General features: G+C 36.4%; 2 protein-coding genes across 2 annotated transcripts in view; both read right to left on the reverse strand.

The window, feature by feature from the left end:
* LOC109420204 (agrin) overlaps positions 1–21,743 on the reverse strand; it is a 351,745-nt gene that overhangs the window by 115,528 nt on the left and 214,474 nt on the right. The gene's annotated exons all lie outside the window — the stretch shown is intronic.
* Positions 11,219–21,075, reverse strand: LOC134288579 (odorant receptor 67d-like). The gene is made up of 4 exons (XM_062853831.1): positions 13,268–21,075; positions 13,008–13,197; positions 12,786–12,941; positions 11,219–12,720 (listed from the first exon to the last, which is right to left on the reverse strand). The coding sequence occupies exons 1-4, from the start codon at positions 14,023–14,025 to the stop codon at positions 12,661–12,663; spliced, it is 1,164 nt and encodes a 387-aa protein (XP_062709815.1). The 5' UTR covers positions 14,026–21,075; the 3' UTR covers positions 11,219–12,660.

A 21,743-nucleotide genomic window follows, 5' to 3' on the forward strand; every position in this document is an offset into this window, starting at 1 on the left:
GCCGTTTGTAGCTGCTGCCGGGAAGATGGGGCGATAACGATTTATTGAAATCATGGGACCGCGTGTAGCTTCGGTGCAGCTGTGCTTAATCCAAATTGAATACACATGCTTTGCATAATCATCAGTCAAGTGTGTTGCTTTGGAAGATGGATACGGGGAGTTGCTAGAAAGTCACTCTGTTCGTCGGTCGTTTCCTTAGTCCCGGTTGGAATGGGATCGATGACCTGGTGTTGAACAGCCGTACTTGCATGCTCTTACAATAGGTGGGCATTTCCAGCGAGAAGACAACGCACTCATTCTAGCGATACAATTAATTATCATCAGGTTTCTGGAACATTAGTCACTGTGAGCACATGTGGTCGCTCGAGTCTAGCAGGAAGCTTGGCCATTTGCCACTATGCTATCAGTGCCTTTTCAATCTCGGTTTCTATACACCGAACAATGTCCATTCGGTGGGGAGCACTGGAAATCTGCGACTCCTAAAGGTGCTGAAATCACTTATCACAAATCACATCATTTCACCCAGCTCCGGACATAGAACTCTCGTCCACTCTCTTCGCAGTGCTCGAGATAACACCGAAACAAATTACCAGCCCACTACTGGTGCCATTTTCCAGCTATAAGCTGATGGAGCGGTAGGTATTAGATGTCACTGGTTCCATTTGCGTGAGCAGTGAACACCAAACGACGACACCATCAGGTTCTGCTAGCAAACTTCAAGAGGGTAAAGTAATTTGAAAACCCAACCGCAGTGGTGGTTCGGAATTTATACGGCAAATTGCAATTATATATTGCAAACATATAAATTTCATCTGGGAGAGGTGTATACATTAACGACGATTTCTACACCCACGCATTTGGCGTTGAAAGAAAAGAAGAATGTGATGAAGTGTTGGTTTGATTAAGTACCTATTATGAGATTGCTCGAGGTTTTAGATGCTAGGAAAGCTTTTATATCATGCTCTTATAGGGCACTGTACGCTGTGGTGGAAAAAAAATCAAAGTATTTGCCGTTTCGTGGCTATGTTCTTTACGATTTGGACTTAAAACGACATTCAGGAATCCCTGAAGGAATTCTTAGAGGAGTCGCGGACGGAGTTCCTGGGGGAAGCTTGGGAAGAATTCATAAAAAAACATTTCTGAAAGAACTTCTCTGGATGATTTCTGGAAGTACCTTCTGAAAGAAATTCGAAGAGGACTCTTCTGGAGGGATTTCAGAAGGAACTTCTGGAGGAATCCCAGAGAAATCCCAGTGGAATTCCTAAAACGATCCCTAGAGAAATTCCTGGTGTAATATCAAAAGAAAATCCTGAGGAAACGCTAGGAGGAAGTATTGAAATCCGTGATGGATCTCCTGGAGGATTACTAAAAGGAACTACTGGAGGTATCCCAGAAGGGATTCCAAGAGGAATCACAGAAGAACCCAGCAAGGAATTCCTTGAGGTATTTTAAAAAGATCTCCTAAATAATGATTGTTATCAGTTTTGAACCTATAAATTCCGCCCTATGTTGCTTATCCTTTAACAGATACGCGTATTTCGACTACCAATTGTAATCTTCATCAGTGTTAGTTATCCACAGTAAATAATTCGAAGAGGGTATTCTGCTAAGGGAGTTCGAAAAGTCGGAACAAGATATTAAATAAAACCCAGAAGGGACTGGATGAATCTCAAAACTTATGGGCAATTCTTAGAATGAATTCCAGAAAAAAAAAATCCAAATAGGCTTTTTGAAGAAGTTTTGGATGGAATTCCTACAAGACTTCCGGTAGGAATTTCAGAATGTTTCTCAGAATGAATAATATATGAGCGAAGATAAGAAGGAATTCTTTCGGAAGGCACTTGTAGAGGAATGCATTTTTCATCTGTTAGAAATTCCAGTTGCATTCCTGAAAAAAAAATCAGAAGGAACTTATGGTGTTACTTCTGAATAAAACCGTGGAAATTCTGAATAAAACCGTTTCAAAAAAAAAACTGCTAAAGGAATGCATTAAAGAACCCCAGGAGGAATTTAAGAAGCAATTCCTGGTTAACTTTAGAATAAAAATTTTTACTCTCTTGTATTTTTATTTTGAAATTATGATAAGCTTATTCACTTCAAATAACATAATGCAACATAATGGTTCGGACTAAAACTAACCATGACCCAGTAGCTAAACCATGCATTAAGCATTACCCTCAAAGCCCTTTTGTGCACCTAGGACACCTAGGATTCAGTAACGCTTCGATCGTACAGGGGATAGACAAAATGATCGGGACAGGCAAAATTTTCACTTAAAAAAAAAAATGTCCAATTATCTGTAACTTCTCGAAAAGTGCATCAAATATTCTCAAATTTTCACTGTAAGTTGATCAACTAGTTGTGTATCAGTGGACAACATTTGGAAAAGATCGGACTATTCTGCACAAAGTAATAAGCATTTTAGAAAAAGGTAGAATTATTTGATAGCCAACTTTGAGCTGTTATATCTCCGGATTCAATGAATCGAATTTTGTCCATTTATGACTTATATAATGAGCTCTGAAAAACGTTTGACTCAACTTGAAATGATTAACAAGAGAAAAAGTTATAGCGGTTTCATATTTTAATGATTTTTTAGTAAATTTGTCTATTTTTAACCTTCCAGGACGCGCGCCATCAAGCTACCGAAACTGCATTGCGCTCGCGCTGTATATGAGGTGCGAGGTTTTTTAGTAGTGTTGTACTTTTTACAACAGCGCGCGCGCTGAAGGGTTAAAATGCATCCCATTAATTTTTCAATGAAATGCCGCCTATATTGTTACTTTTTTTTCAAAACATATCTGTATTCAAGACAATCAAAGGGAATTTAAATGAACTATAATTAGTATCTAGAATTTTGAACGATGTAGAATTTAAGAAAATTTTGTGTTTTATTAGAAAAATAATCTAATCGTTATGGTTTTCTTCCGTGTTTAGAATTTTAAGTTATGTCAAAAGTTTTTTAAAGCTTATCATATAACTCATAAATGGTCCAAATTTTATTGCATTCGGTTCATTGAATCCGGAGATATAACAGCTCAAAGTTGGCTATCGGATAATTCTACCTTTTTTAGAATCTTTATAACTTCGTGTAGAATAGATCGATCTTTTCCAAAGTTTGTCCACTGATACACAAATAGTTGATCAACTTACAGTGAAAATTTGAGAATATTTGATGCACTTTTCGAAAAGTTACAGCTATTTGAAATTTTTTTGAGAAAGGGAAAATTTTGCTTTTCCCGATCATTTTGTCTATCCCTTGTATGTTGTACCTTCAAGCCAAATTTGGCCTTGGCGGATCAGGCCTGCGAAAAAATCTGGAAGCTCAGTCCGGGCGAACGATAGTCAACCGTGGCCAAGCAGTCCAGTCAAGGTATTCTGTCCTCGAGTACGTCTTGGATCGAGGGCAGAGCTGTATTCTCCCACGTGGATAAATGCAATTCCCAACGTGAAATCCGCCCTTGAGAACCCCACCGAGCTTCGAACACGACACTTTTCGGTGTCCTGTCCAGGTCGTAGCCAAAGGCCCGCCCGACCGAGAAGTAACATAACCACCACGGTTATGGGAAAGAGCAGTATTTTTTCCTGTCTATTTTTTTCACTTTAGAAAGTTTGGAAAGATAAAACATAAGCTACAGATTTGATAAAAGATTTCGAAGGTAACAGAGCTTCCAATTACCATGCATTTTTCCATCATGCATCCATCCTTCAACGCCAACTGGTTTTATTAAAACAATATCATTAGAACATCTTCTACTTGAAAGCTATAGATCAAGGGCAAAAAGTGCCAAGCAAGTTTTACTGGAACATGGCCTGCCTCTCTCCAACTTAATGTTCTTTGACTACTTCCACAGTTACTAATTGGAGGGCTGTCTTTGCCAGCCATTGCATGAATTTGTATATTGTTTGGCAAGCACAATGATACACTATGCTCAGGGTGTCGATTTTTGTTTGTGATGCTCTAGAAGAAGATTAGTTTGTCTCAACACAGGACACCAAAACTATTTGATGTTTTCTCCACATATGCCGAGTTTTGACATTTGTTTATTGACATTTGGGAGCGTCCATAAATTACGTCACGCGAAAATTGCCCATTTTCAACCCCCCCTCCCCCCTCCTCTCCTCTCCTCTTCTTGGCGTAACGTCCTCAATGGGACAAAGCCTGCTTCTCAGCTTAGTGTTCTATGAGAACTTCCACAGTTATTAACTGAGAGCTTCCTCTGCCAATGACCATTTTGCATGTGTATATCGTGTGGCAGGCACGAAGATACTCTATGCCCAAGGAAGTCAAGGAAATTTCCTTTACGAAAAGATCCTGGACCGACCGGGAATCGAACCCGTCACCCTCAGCATGGTCATGCTGAATACCCGTGCGTTTACCGCCTCGGCTATATGGGCCCCCTCCCCCCTATGTCACACTTTTTGTATGAGACCTCTGAAATTTTTGTATGGGTTGTCACACTTTACTGAACCCCCCTCCCCCCTAAAAGCGTGACGTAATTTATGGACGTTCCGTTTTCAATATGTTCTCACTCTTATACAAGAAGATATTTCTGGTGATAGCTACGAGAGTCACTGGGAACTGCAAGTTTAAATGTTTTTGCGAGAAAAGAATACATATGTATGAGCAGTTCCTCTTAATACTCGATAACCTCAAATCTATGAAAAATATTTGTGTCTAGATTGGACTAAGGTATAATTAATAAGAATAAATTATACTATGACAAGTATCACAAAGCATGAATAAAACCAGTTAGAATAGGCTAATTCACCAATTGTTGAACGATTAGTACTGAAATTTTTGTTTCCGTTTGTTTTTCCACTTAAGTTGAAAAATATCCAGTGAACGTCTACCCACTCATTAACTAATACTTCCTATTTAATTGGCAATACCTTAAATTCCATTTTAACAGAGAAAAAAGAACATTCGCATGGGAAGCCTGTAACCCTAATGTTGAACGCTTCCTTATCCTTAGCTCATCCTAATTTTGAACGATTCCCGTTAATTGTTGAACGGTTCAAGCTTTGTTCGTGATTGATGACGTATAATCCGACACAAACCTTTCATTGATTTGTTTTTATTTTGGCCACCATTCCCAACACACACCCAACATTTATCCGATGTGGGTCCAACAGTGGTTCAACATTCGATCAAATTTGACCCTACTTTGACATCCGATATTTTTTTAATTCTGGTGAATTTTTTCCGGGTTTTTCGTGTTTCGTTTCTTATTCGAAGAGAGCTCTTGTTGACTGAAATCGTTTTAAACAGACCTAGAAGCAAAACATGATTGAAAAAATTTGACTAGAAGCAAATATGACTGAAGAAAAGAGCGCATTTGAAAGCCCCTGGAAAATTCTTGGAATCCCATGGCTTCCCCTCAATCTTCCGGAACGCTCCTGAAATCCGTTGAAAATCCCAGGATCGCTCATGAAACGGGCTGCTATATTTCTGGGACCCCCTTAGCACTCTGAATCTCTCTGGAACACTTCTTGAGCGCGCTTGAAACCCCTTTAAACCCCTGCAACCTTCCTGAGGTCCTCTGAACACAACTGGTATATCCTTGCAACGCCCCTGAGACCCCTTAAAATGCACGATTAGGTGAATTGAAAAAATAAATCAGGCAGGCCAATAGCTTAGGATATGCCAGTGTGGGTGTTTAATAATACTAGTTTACAAAATAAAACAAAAATCATGAGCTTCAGTCAACGATCAAAGTTTATAAAGCACAATTTAGTGCTGATTCCGAAACCGTGTTTCAAAATAGTTATTTATGTAACGAGTTGCAAAAAGTTGATTTTTTAGCACGAGTCGTACATTTATCCAACGAGGCTTGCCGAGTTGGATGAATACGAAGAGTGCTGAAAAAATCGAGTTTTGTAACGAGTTCCATACAATATTGGCTTCCTTAGCGGTGTTGAGATAATTCCATATTCTGAATCTGCATGCGAAACTGAACCGAAATCCAAATTTTCATGAATTTTGGTGACCGGGAACCCATTTAAAAATCAACTTAGAGTTTGTATGGGAGCGATTTGTCGAATCACCCCTCGTCGCATTTTGTACTGGGTGGAGCTGTCAGACAGTTACCCAGCTGTCAAAAGGTGATTTCAAAAAATCCCTTTGAAATTGATTTTAGGTACAGTACTTTTTCGATTATATCACGAATGAAAAAAATAATCGCGTGATATACTGGAGCGTGATAAAATTGAAACAATTTTTTGTGAGTGTTTTTATTACTCAAAATACACCTAAATACAGAAAAGCAAATAAAAATCGAACGAAACATCAAACCACGCAATGGAAATTGAAAATTTCAGGCAGCATTTTGAAAAATAAATTTATTCAATTGTCAATAAAGATCAAGAAGTCATCCTAGACTGTATTTATGCTGCATTGTAGAGCAATGTGAAGATATCCTCTCAACGCCTCAAGTCACTAGTGAAGACGAATTGGAGCCACATGAAATGGAATGCAATGAAGTCTGAAATGGCACACAATTGTTTGCTCGAGTGAGCATGCAATGAGTAGCGTTTTCACTGTTGAGTATTATTTAAGTTATAACGTCCATGGTATCGGTACTTGCATGGTAGCAATTGGCCCACACTTATATGAAAAACAAAAATTTCGAAAAATGCCAAGTCTTACCTCCTAAATCAGTTATTTTGGACTCCCAGAAGCTACGTTTAAAATTTGAGCAAAAACTTGGCCAAATCAGGCCAAACAATTCAATAGGTCCTATCTGCATTTGAGAGGCTCTCTTTGTTCACTTTCTCTTTCAATTATTGCAATGTAATGGTACACTTTTCAACTATTTTTGCAGTACAAATCAAAAGACGATTGTTTTGACCATCGTTCAATGCAAGGAGACAATCATAATTCAAATAAACAGCTGAGATATTAACGAAAGAGAGGAAAACCAAAGAGAGCCTCTCTTCTGCAGATAGGACCATTAGACATGTTTGGCCTGAAATGTAAAAAGAAATTTTAAGTCTTCGAATTTTATCGCTAGGTGGTGCTGTAAGCGTTCATTGATCAAACCCTTTGATATAATTGTTGGTGACTATATTCCAAACAACTTTGTCGAAGACCGCAAAGTGATACGAAGGCTGTGAAAAAAGTTATACCCTAGGCAAAGTGAGGCAAAGTATTGGGATTTCATTATAAGCCATTTTACGAGACGCTTCAGAACAGCTGATCGCAGCAGCGGCGTCAACTGACAGAATTCCACGCACGTTTGTTTTGCTGGAATATCGTGTAATTTTTGAAAAGGTACTTGTTCGATAAATTGGAGATATGAGAAATTTGAGCCAAAATAGGCTCAAAAGCTGTCGTAAAAGCAATACAAAACTCAATAATTAATCAGGTATTTTTTTCGTTGCGATTCACTCGTTAACTTGCGAAAAGAAATTAAATAAAAATTTCAAATTATTGTTTTAGCCAGTTTCAAAAACTACGCTTGACTTGCGCGCAGTCATTAACCATCATCAACCGGATGATGATTGAAAACGGAAACATCAGAGCGCGGAGTTCTGTCGTTTGACTAGCCTCATAAAATAGACTATTGATATTTCCTATAGGGTAATTTTCCAATTGTTGCACGGCTTAAAACTCGCCTATTGTTGCACACTCCATGTTATTCTTATGAGGTGTGCAACAATTGGCGAATTTTTAGCCGTGCAACAATTGGCAAATTACCCTACATGTAGGAAAAACAACAATAAAGTTAAGTAGAAAGAAAATCGCGTTAAGTACTGTTCCTTTGAATTCCACTAAGTATTTGCATCCTTTGACAGATATCTATTTCGACCTCAACTGTAATTCAAAGGAACAGTACTTAACGCGATTTTCTTTTTACTTACAGATATTCCCCTAACAAGCCCAGGTTAATCATCATAAACAATAAAGTTTTTCCTCACTTTACCTAGGGTATAACTTTTTTCACAGACGTTGGATCACTTTGCGGCCTTCGACAAAGTTGTTTGGCATATAGTCACCTACAGTAATACTAAAGGGTTTGATAATTAAACGCTTACAGCGCCACCTAGCGGCGAAATTCAAAAACTTAAAATTTCTTCATACAGTGGGCCAAGTTTTTCCCATTCAAAATTCAAGTGTATTGAGCGCCGCCTTAGGCTTAATTGATTTTGCTCAAATTTTGAACGTAGCTTTTGGGAGTCCAAAACAACTGATTTAGGAGGAAGGCATTTTTCGAAATTTTTGTTTTTCATATAAGTGTGGGCCACCTTATTGATCATTGATCATTTCTTAGCAGTCATTTTAGTGATTTTCATGGTCTATTGTGATGAATAATTGCGAACGCAATTCTATTTTAAGCTTGAATTTTGACATTATGTCAAATTAACTTTGATTGAAATTAGTTAAAATTGCAGTTTAACACAGCTCTTCGTTTGTTAGGTAGAATGAGATGTGGTAGAATGCGATTCTAGATAATCGAGTTCAGTACCCGGTCTGTAATTCCTTATCACCTTTGTCACTGAAACCATTAAGGGTAGAAGAATCAGTTTTGGCCATAATCCAGATTGAAGCCTTTCATATTGGCATATTGGTAGTTTTAATTGGTTAATTTGTATTTTTTTAATGGTTTCCCTTAGATTGACCAAAACAGGTGCCCGAACCCTACTAATGTGCAAAAATAGCATACTTATGACAATTCATATGTCCTATTTAATGTGGAATATGTACTTGAAAATATTTCTATCAATTATCATAGCGTGATTAAATCGAAAAAAATACCGTGCTAGAATCGAGAGTGATATAATGGAGCGTGATTAAATAGAACCGTGACAAAATCGAAAAACCACTGTACCAAAATAAAGTTCTAAAAATCTGAAAAAAAAAATCATAGTGGCTCAGAAAAAGGTGCTCTTTCGTATAAAATCAAAAAATCGATACATTTTTCTTAATTTAAAAACCCAATTTTATGCAATATTTTTTTTCATAATGCAACTCATTTGACTTGCATAATGTTCATAATACAACCTAAATGAGTTGCATTATGAACATTATACAACTATTCTTTCAGTTGCATAATGAACTTGTTCGGAAAAAATGGCCATTATGATACCAAAATGAGCTAAATAAAACATAAATTATGATACTGAATTGCATAAAAAATAATAAGTAGAACAGTTTTTGAGTTTTAGTTCAATATCGAGTTTTACAATTTGTTTAAATATGGAATTTACTAAAATTCAAATATCTTTCGTTTTGTTCAATTAATTTTAAATCTTTTCCATAAATTAAAAGTTGAATATAATACCTTTCGATCTCCTGAATGAAGGTTTTACGTCAGATTGATGAAATTCAAGATATTGGCTAGTTTAAGGGGCGATATCCGTAAATTTTAGCAAAATTTCCAAAAATATATGAAGGAATATATTTTTTTCAATAAGAAAAAAAAACAATTTAATTTTTTTCTCAACGTTCTTATATTACCAAATTCATGTGCTGTTACAATTGCTTATTAACTCAATTACAAGTTGGATCGATTCGAGCGTGTTGGTATTTCAAATAACACTGCTGTCTGTTGTGTCGCTTAGATGTATCGTACCTGTAAAAGAGAAAGAGAAATAAGAAACCATTATCAAGGGAAAATAATTTACAGTTAGCGTTGGCGTTAGCGTAGTTACGGTATACTTCGTAGATTGGATACTAACAACATTCATGTACCTTTTGCTAATCTCGTTCGGATTGCTTTTCGGAACAAGGCCGGGGAGTTAACTTTGCTCTAATCTTATGCAAGAATACCAAAAGCGCAAATGACATTATTCCCGGCCACGCCCATCTTTACCGTAACTTGGGATAGGGGAAGGAAATGTTGATGAAGCACTTTTTAAGAGGCCTCCGACTCAGTGACACTCCCATAAGTACTACGGAGTGGGTGGTTGGGAGATGTATTATGCAGGTCAAGGATTCGCCTGAAAAGCTGGCGATGGACCCACGGCATTGGTTGTTTACTTGGTTAAAATTTAATCTTTTGAAAGCCGGCAATCAAAAGAGATTTTTTTGATAATTATGTTTCTGCTCAGTGAGAAGCCCAAGCAGAACCGATCCCTCCAGGGTCATCGGAACATTACAATAAATGTTTGAAACGCGTGAAAAAAAAATTGGCGATCCGAGAAAAAAAAAACTTCCATTTGCATTAAAAAAAAAACGCGTAAACAACGAAAAAAAAAAAGAAAAACATCTCATTAATTAAAAAAAAAAAGAAATCACGTAAAACGAGTTGAACGAAAATAAATTAAGAGATATTTTTATCTATTTATTGTATAAATAAGTATGTTTCGGCTCAGTGTGAGGCACAAGCAGAACCGATCCCTCCAGGGGACCTTGACTGACCCCTAACAACTTTGCCAAATACACCGAATATTTAAGTTATCATGGTGCTAAGATATTCGGTATGGAAATTTTGCAAGTCTATGTGAAATTTTGAACATTAATGACTAGTATATTAGCAAAGATGGTTAGAAGGAAGAAGATGACCGACTCTTTTTTTTTCATACATTCTTCCGGGGACACACTATGCATGCTACACTACCGCCATCTGTTGAAGGGGAAGCGCAAAAAAAATCCTTTATGGTTAGATTCAAGCGTGTACCATTTTGACGCAATTAAAACACGCTAAAACCGCGTAACACAAAATTGCGTCGAGTAAATCAGATTCAACTTTTTTTGTAAATATTTAGCTTATGAAATATTACTAAAATGTACCGGAATTATATGGCACCATTCAGTAATTTGAATAATATGTAATTGTCCATGATTTTCGAATCTACACTGGAATAATCACATGTATGGTTGTATCTATTTTTTTTCCAGATATTTTGAAGAGAAACCAGTCACGAAGATAAACTACAGTGTCAGGCATCTGAAAGCCTCGACATATGCAATCGTAAGCGCCAACTTGTGACGTAGTTGGGGGGCGAAGCTCTTCAAAATTGTATTGATTTTTTTTTTCAGCTAAATGCACTAATTTTCAGGTGAATATGCCTAATTTAAATGAACTGCGAAGATAATTTCCGAATTTTATTATATAAATTTTATGTTCAGAGGCCTTGACGACCACCCCCACTCCCCCCCCCCCCCCCCCCCAACTACGTCACCAGTTGGCGCAACTCTTATGTAATGTAACATCTTGGTTTACACAAAAAGTAATCACATTACATATGAATTGAAGTTGAATTATTTGTGCAAACATATTCGTAAACATTGGAACATTCAAATCAAGCTAAACATTGGTTCACCCACCACTGAATCGATTTATTAAATTGAAAATCTATTAGCGATTACAATAATAACCTTGCGCGTGACTGTGTGAAAAAAGTTTAGCGTGAATTTTCCTGAACGTTTGTTTTGAGATTTTTACGAAAATTCATTAAGAGTGTGTTAGTTGAACTTTGGCTCACCAGAGCGGCGCTATTCGTGTCGCCTGTTAGGAGTGGGAGTCGTTCATCTTTTTCCTTCTAACCATCTTTGGTATTAGTCTTGGATTCGAATAATATAGGTTCAAACTGTAAAAGTTCCAGCTTGTAGAGTACGTTTTCAGAAATATTAATCCCTTGCAAGTTTTTACAAAATGTAAACTATCCAGTTCATTCTGATCTCGCCGGAGAATGCAGTAAGATGACGGACTCTCATGTCTACTCTTCAATGATGTCCGGCCAATTGGCCGAATGCCGTTTGACCGAAAGGGTTGTTTGGCCGGATTATGATCAAAAGAACTTGGACGCGTGAGCAAGCTCTAAGTATAATTCTAGCGGCCAATATTTACTACTTTTCAATCATAGGCCATTTCAGAGATTTTTTATACTTTAAATCATAGGCTGTTCTTTTGAGTTATTCTGATCTAGCAAGCAGTGGTATGATCACCTAAGTTCAACATTCTTTTTGGGCTAACCGGCATTCGGCTAAATGACGTTCGCTCAAACGACATTCGGCCAAATAGCGTTGGACCAAATGACCGGAACTCTCTACATCATCGCCTTGGGCGATTGCGACGAGCCGGGCTCAACAACCGGGGTACAGTTTTCACGATATCTGGTCAATATTGATGCTTTGCGGTAAATATTATCACCAGATGCTTGGAACAGTGGCAGAGCTACAGAGTGGCCTGAAACACTAAATCACAGTGGGAAAAATCGATCCAAAATCAAATCAATATCGGCTTGTTGGGATGCGAGGCCATATTGAAAAGTAAGATGCAGAAATGTGTAATTTAACCCTTCAGGACGCACGCTGTTGTATAAAAAGTACAACACTACCAGAAAGCCTCACTCGTCGTATACAGTGTGAGCGCGGTGCAGTTTCGGTTGCTTGATGGCGCGTGTCCTGAAGTGCTTTTGAGTTTTAGATAATTTCAGTAGTTTTCGAGTCTATAAGGGTTAGACAGACAGGAAGAAATTCATTGTTTATGTATGGATAATTAGTTTAAGTTTCAAAATTGGGGTCGAAAAATCGTGAAAATTCCCTTACGTAATAAATGAGCTGCCCCTAGATTGTCATGAAACATTTACTGTTTTCGAATACCATAATTCAAAAATATGCTTTATTGATAACAATTTGAGTATTACATTATTTAGATTTCCGTGATTTTTAACCGAAGGTTCTTTTGCATTTGAAAGGTTGCGTATTTCCTTTTACAAAGGCTCCATGTATGTGATCAACATAGCAAAACACCTGTAGATGTTTTTCATAATCTAGGAAAAAATGGAAGAAAATGCAGTAAAACCGACAATAATATTCTACATTAATGTATACCAACATCCACAAATGTTTCCACATTCAAAGGCAGAAGCGTCAAGGCAGTCAACTCCACCGATTTTTGACTTCGAATTAAAATCAACTGTAAGGATCTTTGTTCTGGTCGTCCCAGTAGGTACCAATTTGTATTGTAAATCGCTCGTGTCATATCGTCATTCTGTTGAAGTATGCTAGTTAAGAATACTTACATATCTAGAAATATATGCTAATAGTGTATTTATACCTTTACACTGAAAATGGTTCCCAGGAAGCAAAACTCCATGAGCTGGAAAACTCCCGCCAGTAGAAACCCAATCACATGATAGTAATCATACATGTAGAACAGAAACAGATTCAGCGCAATAAAAGACACAGATGAAGCCAGCTGCACAAAGTTCAGGACTTTGTAACGTTCCCTGAGATCGGTTTCGTACCTTGAACAGAACGAGACAAAGATATAAGATAAGTTCAGCTATCTCCCCAGGTTTTTCGACTTCCACCAACCTGATTATTTTCTGATGAAGATCGATGATTTCCAATACCATGTCACGAATGTCAGTTTCCGCTGGTAGTTCCGACTCTAAAAGTTTATCCAACTCCTCCAATTTGTTCAGGTAAACATCTACCAGTCCGGCCACACTTGCGATTACCATCATAATAATCAAATCCATAGCAGCGATCCCGACTGCCGAAAGGACATTTATTATCAAGTGGTAGACCTGCGTAATTCCGAAGCCCAGCGGAGTTCCCGGGTCAACCCAAGGTACCAGAAAGTTCATTGCCAGCTTTGGTTCGCCGAACATAAGATAGTACCCCAAGGGAAAAAAGCCGATCAGCACCATTCCCGAAAAGTACGCCATCAACAGGACAACCTTGAAGATATGTATCTTGTTCAATACGCTCAACAACGCGGCATTGTTCTTCGGATGGTCTGAATGGATGCTGAGGAACTTCAGCATCCACCGGTTTTCCTGTCGATACTGCTCACTGTAGAATATGAAGTTGTTCAACTTGACGGCACCTTGAAAGCCCAATCCCATGAGCGAGCACACTTCCACCACGTCCAGCCAGTCCGGGTAGTAGTAGAACACACTGTAGAAAACACTCACCAGGTAGCTTGCCACAGTCGAGCACAGCGTAATGGTGCGAATATCGACTTTATAATCGTCGTCCAAGATATCTGCCCCGCACAGGCGACTGAAGATGCGGAACAGCCGGATGAAGGCGTCGTACGACTCCCGCGAGGATCTGTACTGCTGCATGGTGGTTGGCAATATGGGTCGAAAGACCGAATCAGACTCTGATATAGTATTGCTGAACCACAGTACATTTCCATGGAATTATTAATGTCGGCAGATTTATTATTAACGTGGGCTCATTAATATGCAGCATAGCTATTTAATCATTCAATATTGCTAAAATTTTACCGCACTGGAAAGATTGCAACATTGTCGTTGCAATACAGCCGAAGCAATGTATGGCACTTCGGTTATACGTTGTGCCTTAACAGGCAGTGAAAGTCAATCATTTCGGCACTTAGGAAGTGTTAAGAATGACAATTTTTTTTTTTTTAAAAAACCATAAGTAGAGATGCATATAAATCACAGTGAAAACAGAAATCAAAAAAGGAGAAAAATTAGGAATGATCTGTCATTAACAGTTGTTTAAACTCAACTGTCTAATATCAAAAGGCCATCAAGCGAAAAGATCTTTTAATACTAAAAGGAACTTTATATGTATTACGATTGTGTAAGAATGAAAGAATTTCAGTGTAGACAGGGCTGAACATGCTGGTGGTTGATTGACTCAGACGTCAATAGGCAGCATCATCGTGGAAGGAGCTCGGTAGCCGTAGCAGATTTAGTAGATAATTTTAATGCCCTTGCTGACTATACCAGTCGGCTGGTACGTCTGAAATAGACGAAAAAATTCAAATTCCGAAGACACAATGTGTATTTAATTGAAACATTGAGAGATGAATTTGTGTAAAAGTACCACTTGTTTTGATGGGATTCGAACCCTCGACTTTGATAAACCCTAACCAAATAAACGGCAGAACAAGTTACGATTCTGTAGAATAGAAAGTCAACGTGGATTCGAAGCTCCATCCAGGTCCAACCGGGTCTGGCTTTCCCAACTTTATCTCTCACCAAAACAAGTGACAATTTTTTCACAAATTTGTTCCTGAAATTGTCAGTTTAACACACACTGTATCTTCGAAATTTTTGTATTTTTTACGTAGACAGACTTATTGTTGGGGGATTCCTATTCGGCTGATACTCAGATGACACAATATTTTCCCTTTCTCGTTTGCGATGTATTTAAGAAAGGCCATACGCTACCTCTAAAAACATCTTAATGCTAGATGGCTCGGAAATTTCCAAACACATGTGTTCCATAGTTATGGGAATTTTTATGCTTCGGGCCGTTACCTTCTAAATACATTCAACAAATAATTATTTAGAACTTACTTCAGAATATTTCATGGAATCTCTTCCCAGCTCGAGATTAAATTTCTTCAAAATTTGTCCTTCACACTACCGCGTAGAGTTTTTCTCAAAGTTCTTGAAGAGTATCTTCAAAATTAGTTCAGAACTTCCGTTAGAATTCCTTTGAAGCTTTGAAAATATTTAAGAGCCATTTTGGAAAAACTTCGAAATGCCGACGAGAACTCCTTCAGATTTTCTTCAGAACTCCGCCAATAATACGTAATTCTAGAACGTTTTAAATTTCTTCAGGTTTCTGACTATTTTTTTCAGATTAAATATGTGTGTTTTTTTTAAGTTTTGAGCTACCTCCGGCCTGAAATGCTGCAAAATATCCTCCAAGAAATTATCCAGAATTCCTTCCAGAAGTGCTGCAGAAATTCCTCAGAAACTCTACCTGGAATATCTGCAGAGTTATGACTGAAATTCCTCCATCATTTGAAAGTTGTGCCTGAAAATCTTTAAAAATACCACCTGAAGATCTATCGAAAATTCTAAAGTACTTGCATAATTTTCTCAGAATTGTACCTCAAATTTTCATACAATTAACTTCTGATTATTTTTTTCGAAATCACCCCTCAAACCTTTAATATTATTAACCCTAGACTTGCACAAGAATGCCTCCAGGTTTTTCATGAGCAATCCGCTTGAAATTTCGGATGAATTTCGCACAATCTTCCAGTGCTCGTATCATTTTGGGTCTGAAAATTCACCACGCTCGTGCTGTCTAGAACGAATGAGATTTCCATGCAGGTGTTGTATTTCTGCAATGGCACGCGTAAGAATTTGAAGTAAGTTATTCTTTCGAAAGTCACCCTGGAATTCCTTCTGAAGTTCGCAGAAGAATCCTAAAATATTCTTCATAAAATTCCTTCGAATTTTTTTTCAAAACTCCTTTAAAAAGTCCCTAAATTTCCTTAGGAATTACACTGAATTAACTCAGAACAAAAATATTTTCTCAAGAAATTTTTCAAAATTCTTCACTGAAATCTTCCAGATTTTCTTCAGAATTTTTCCTTAATTCCGTACAGAATTCTAGACCAACATATAAAAAGAGCGGATCAACCATTGCGTATTTCAGCTTTTCTGGTCATCGTTCCTCCAAGATGTTTTGCCCATCATTATATTACATTAGTGTTTTTTTCTACTTACAGAAAGATATGGCTTCCTTCTATCTATCCCTGGAGAATGTTTGAAAAAATAAATAAATGGAAATATGACAAACAGGATGAGATGAAACTCGCAATGAATGTTCTTCCTTTTTCTCATGTTGGTCTTGAAATACAAACTGAAATTCTGCAAAACTTCCCTTCAAACTGCTCCGAAATGTTTCCGCAATTCCTTCTGATTTTACTCTGGTTTTTTTTTTTTCATTCCATTCTCCTTGATTTTTTTATGATTCTCCGTGGAGTTCCAACTCAAAACTCCTCCTGAAATTCATTTAAAATTCCAAGAAATCTATCATAATTCGTTTAGAAATATGTAGGATTTCATCTGGTATTTATTCAGAATTTACTTGAAATTCCTTCAGGATTCCCTTTGGAACATATATAGATTGACCTATGGAATTCGGTTTTAGTTTGGAATCTTTTCGGATTTTCTGCATGTACTCTTGCAAATTCTTCGATCTTTCCGAAATTGTTTTAAGAAATCTTTCGAAATTCTGTCTCGAATTTCAAAAAATTTCCTGATTTTTTGTCACAATCACACGTTTGTAATACCCACAGACTTCCACCAGAAATTGCTTCTGAATGCCACTTATGAATTCTAAAAGGAGTTTCTTTAAAAGGTTTTTTTTTTCAGAATTGCTACTGAGGTTCCTTTAGAATTGAATCTGGATCTCGTATAGTTTTTTTTTCAGAATGTTTTCGGCATTTGCTGGTTTAAAATTTTCTCTCAAATTCTTTGAAGAAAAAAAAAACAGGAATTCCATTTGAAATTTCTGAAATCCTTTTCAAAGTTATTCCTCGAATAGTTTAAGAAGTTCCTTAGATTTTTATTTTAAGTTCCTAATTAAAACCGTCTAGAATTTTTCCTGGGCTTCCTCTATAATTTTCCCCGTACCAAAAAATCTTCGAAATTTCCCTGTACCAAAAAATCGATGCACGAAAAGTCAAGGTGTTTTAGTATAAAATGAAAGCTATGCATATTTGAAGCATTTTTGTAGAACTTTTCGTTTTTGTAGAAAAAAAAACATTTAGAGGCTCCGCCAGGGCAATTTTTGAAAAATGACCCCTTATTTCATAAAAATTTTCATTTTTTTTTGTATTTTTTTTCAATTTCCGTTTTTTTTCCAATATTTTTATATTTTTCTATGAACCTCTAAAAATTCTGGTTGGGTATTGGTTTTTTATAAAAATTGTGTTTATATTGATGACTGAACCTTTTGTGTACTAATAAGAAGTCTATTTTTTAGCAATTTTCATCAAAGTTTACTTGAAAACACATGTACTATTATTAATTGTCAACCATAAAGGTTTGTCTGATACTAGTATCCGTATGAGTCATTTATCTAAAAAAAAGATTTAGAATATCTAGTCTAGAAGCTGAGATATTACGCTTTCAATATTTCAAAAATATTTAAAATGATATATTCCATATATGTACAGGTATTCTTCGATATAACGTACCCTCGATATAGCGTACCCTTGATATAGCGAATTCGATATAACGTACATTTTGCTTCGATATAACGTACAACATTGAATTTTTTTATTTTTCTCAGGAATTACCCTTAGATAAACTACGAAATCACTCAAATCAATGTTTTGTTGCAGCATTAGTCTTGTTACCCAGAATTAGCGCAATTTGGGGAAAAATTTAGTGTACGTTATATCGAAGCAAAATGTACGTTATATCGAAGCACAAAAAACGAAATGACTTTTTCGTCAAAACTCAAGTTTTTCATTATTGGTTTTGTGAATTTCACTGAAATCATTATTTGGGATTAATTTCACGTCGAATACATCAATACTAGCATAAAAAATAATATTTTTTTCTCTGCTTCGATATAACGTACACTTCGATATAACGTACAAAGAGAAAACTTTTTTGTACGTTATATCGAAGAGTACCTGTATACCCCAAAAACCAATACCCTACAAGAATTACCTAGAGGACTACAGAAAAAAAATGTTGAAAAAAAATCAGAAGTTGTAAAAACATTACGAAAAATGATTTTTTTTGAGGATTTCTATGAAAAAGGTTCATTTTTCAAAAATTGCCCAGGCGGAACCTTCAAATGATTTTTTTAGAAAAACGAAATGTTTTACAAAAGTGCTTCGAACATGCATACTTTTCTTTTTAGGGTTGAGCACCTCTACTATTTGAACATCGTTTTTTTTAGGACAGCCTACTCCAGAATCTCTCTTAGGATTACTCCAAATACTCCCCCCGGAATTCCTCCAGATTGTCCCGTGGGTATGCCTTCAGAAATCTCTAAATTTACATCTCTCTGATTGTTTGTAGTTCGTAGTTCGAAATCCCAAAAAAATTATGATTTTTTTTAATAATTTAGAAATAGTTTATCGTTTGGATTATTTTTCTTAATTACAACTGAAATTCCGTCAGAATTCTCCCTGGAATTGTTACAGATTTTTCTCCAGAATTATTGAGAGAATCCTCCTTAAATTCCATTGCAATTTCTGTTTATTTTTTATTTTTCAGAAATGGAAACTCTGCCTCTTGTTTGAAGAAGTTTTAGGGATTCCCCGTGGAATTCTGTTAAAGTTCCTTCCTAAAACTCTTCAGAATGCCCATGAAATTCCTACAGAATTCTTTCAGAAATTTCTCCATAAATCCTTCGTCATGTCAACATAATTCTCCTGGAAATTAATAAAAATAATACCACAATTCCTTCAGACTTTTCTCTTCGGTAACTTCAACATTTTTTCAGGATTCCGTGTACAACTCTTCAGAAATACCTTCGGAAATCTTTCATGATTTCTTCTGAAAGTTTTTGAAAGCTTCCCCCAAAATGCCTCAGTATTTCGTCCTGGAATTCTATCATAGTTCTTTCTTAAATTCCTGAAGAATTTCGTCTATAAATTTCTGGAGTTCATATAGATTTTTCTCTAAGATTTATTTACGATGTTTCCTGGCACACATCGGGAGATATCCTCTTGGGGTACTATCTGAAGAAGAAATCCCTTCTGAAGTTCTCCTGTTTTTTTCTCAAAATTATCCTAAAAATTTAATGAAAATATACTTTGGAATACCATCAGTATTCGCTCCGTAAAATTCATTAACAATTTTCCTTTCAATACCTTTACCTGAAATTCTTTGAGAAAAGCGCCATGAATTACTTAATACATTTTCTGGAATTTCTCAAACAAATAATCTAGAATTTCTTCTGATTTACCTCACGTTTTGCTCTGAAATTCCTCCAGATTCCCAATTTTAAAGTGACTCAAACTAGCTTCCTGTTAGTTCCTGCTGAATATAATATCTACCTGTCATTATTCCGGCACCTCCAGAATTTCTCAAAAGATTTTTTTTTTAATTACACCTTGAAAATATTCTTGATTCACTTCTTTCAAGATTTTTTTAAAATTATTGAAAATTTCGATGAAATTGTTATTTTTTGTAACTTTTATTTTTATTTTTTCTGCATATATTTGAATTATAACTAAAACATTATTATAGAAACTCCATTATAATTTATGGAATTTCTTCAGAAATTTCGCCGGAATCCTTCCAGTTTTCCTTCCAGAATGCCTTAGTGTTCTAAGCGGAATTTCATTAAAAATTTTCTGGTTTTCTCTACAAAATCCCACGAAATTCACACTAAAATACTTTAAGAATTGTTCCTGGAATTCTCTTACAATTCATTCTCAAAAATCTGAAGATTTTAATCTGGAATTTCTTTGACTTAATTTTGAGTTTCCTCTAGGATTTTTTTTATTTTTTTAGTCGCCGCTCATGAATCCCTTAGGATTCTTAATGGAATTTATAAAAAAAAAGTTCCTTTGAATTCCTTGACAACCCTTTCTGAAAATTCATCATAAAACTCCTCTTGTTCCTACACATTGCCACTGAAACTTTTTTTCAATCTCTTAATTTTGTTAAGGATATTATTATGAATTCTTAAGAATTCTCTTTAAAATTTTCTCCTGATTTCGTCAAAAACAACTTTGAAGTTTCCTCAGAATTTCTCAGAAATTCGTTTGAATTGCACCAACCCCTCCAAAACGATTTTTTTTAATTCTCTCTTAAATATTGTTAGATTTTTTTTTTCAATTCTTCCCCTTGATAGTACTGCATTATTGTTCTGGATTTTTCAAAACTTCTTCAGAATTACCTTGAAAGTTATTTCAGATTCTCTCCGGAATTTCTCAAGAATCTCTGAATTTCCTTTAGAATTATTCTTAAATTTTTTTCAACATTTCGCATGAATTTGTTAATAATTCGTTATAATTCGTTCGTTTCACTGAAATTCGATCATATTCCTGCAAGAGTTTTATTTGTTTTCTTACTTTTTTTTGTCAAATTTCCTTCTCAAATTTGTTCGGATTTGTGTTCTGCAAAATGTATAGAATTGAAATGAGATCATTTCCTTCCAGAGATTCAGTCTAAAGTTTAATGGTGACTTTTTTGAGAAATTCCGTGAGGAACTTCTGAAGAAGCCCCAGAAAAAAATCGTGAAAGAATCTCAGGATGAACCCCTGAAGAAAATTTGAAAGAAATCCATGGACAGGGAAGCGTTCTGAAGAGATGTTAAGAGGAATCTTCAGATGAATTCTCACTTAAACCTTTCTAATATAGCCTAAGAGAATCTTCTTTAATTTTTCAAACATTCCATAAACTTTTTAGTAAACTCTTTAAAAATCTTCAAAGAAATCTCTGGCAGTTTCCCTGAAGGTAATCCAGGAAAACTTTCATTTTTATTTTTAATTTTGAGTAGGTAGAATTCTTGCTAAACTCCTGAAAGAAATTCCAGCAAGAAGGTCCTACCCGCGCTAATAATTAAAAAAAAACTTAAATTATAATGAATGTTTTGAAAGGAACAATTCTTAATAAGGAGTTCCTGACCTCCACATTTTTTTTGAAGACACCAGTCTTCCAACATTCCGCCATTTTCCATTTATTTAGTTAACATCAAATTCATGACAATACTGAATCAACAATTTGCTGCCATAATACTCGATTTGCAGCTGCAGCTCTCCAACGTCGCTCACGCCCAACACTCGCCAGATCACGCTCCACCTGGTCCGCCCATCGTGCTCTCTGCGCTCCACGCCTTCTTGTACCAATCAGATGGTTAGCGAACACCAACTTTGCAGGGTTGTTGTCCGACATTCTTGCAACATGCCCTGCCTACTGTATCCTTCCGGCTTTGGCCACTTTCTGGATCCTGGGTTCGCCGTAAAGTGCAGCGAGCTCGTGGTTCATCCTTCTCCGCCACACACCGTTCTGCTGCACGACGCCGAAGATCGTCCTTAGCACGCGTCACTCGAAAACTCCGAGTGCTTGCAGGTCCTCCTCGAACATCGTCC

Source organism: Aedes albopictus, chromosome 2 (assembly GCF_035046485.1).
Source record: "Aedes albopictus strain Foshan chromosome 2, AalbF5, whole genome shotgun sequence".
Lineage (NCBI taxonomy): Eukaryota > Metazoa > Arthropoda > Insecta > Diptera > Culicidae > Aedes > Aedes albopictus.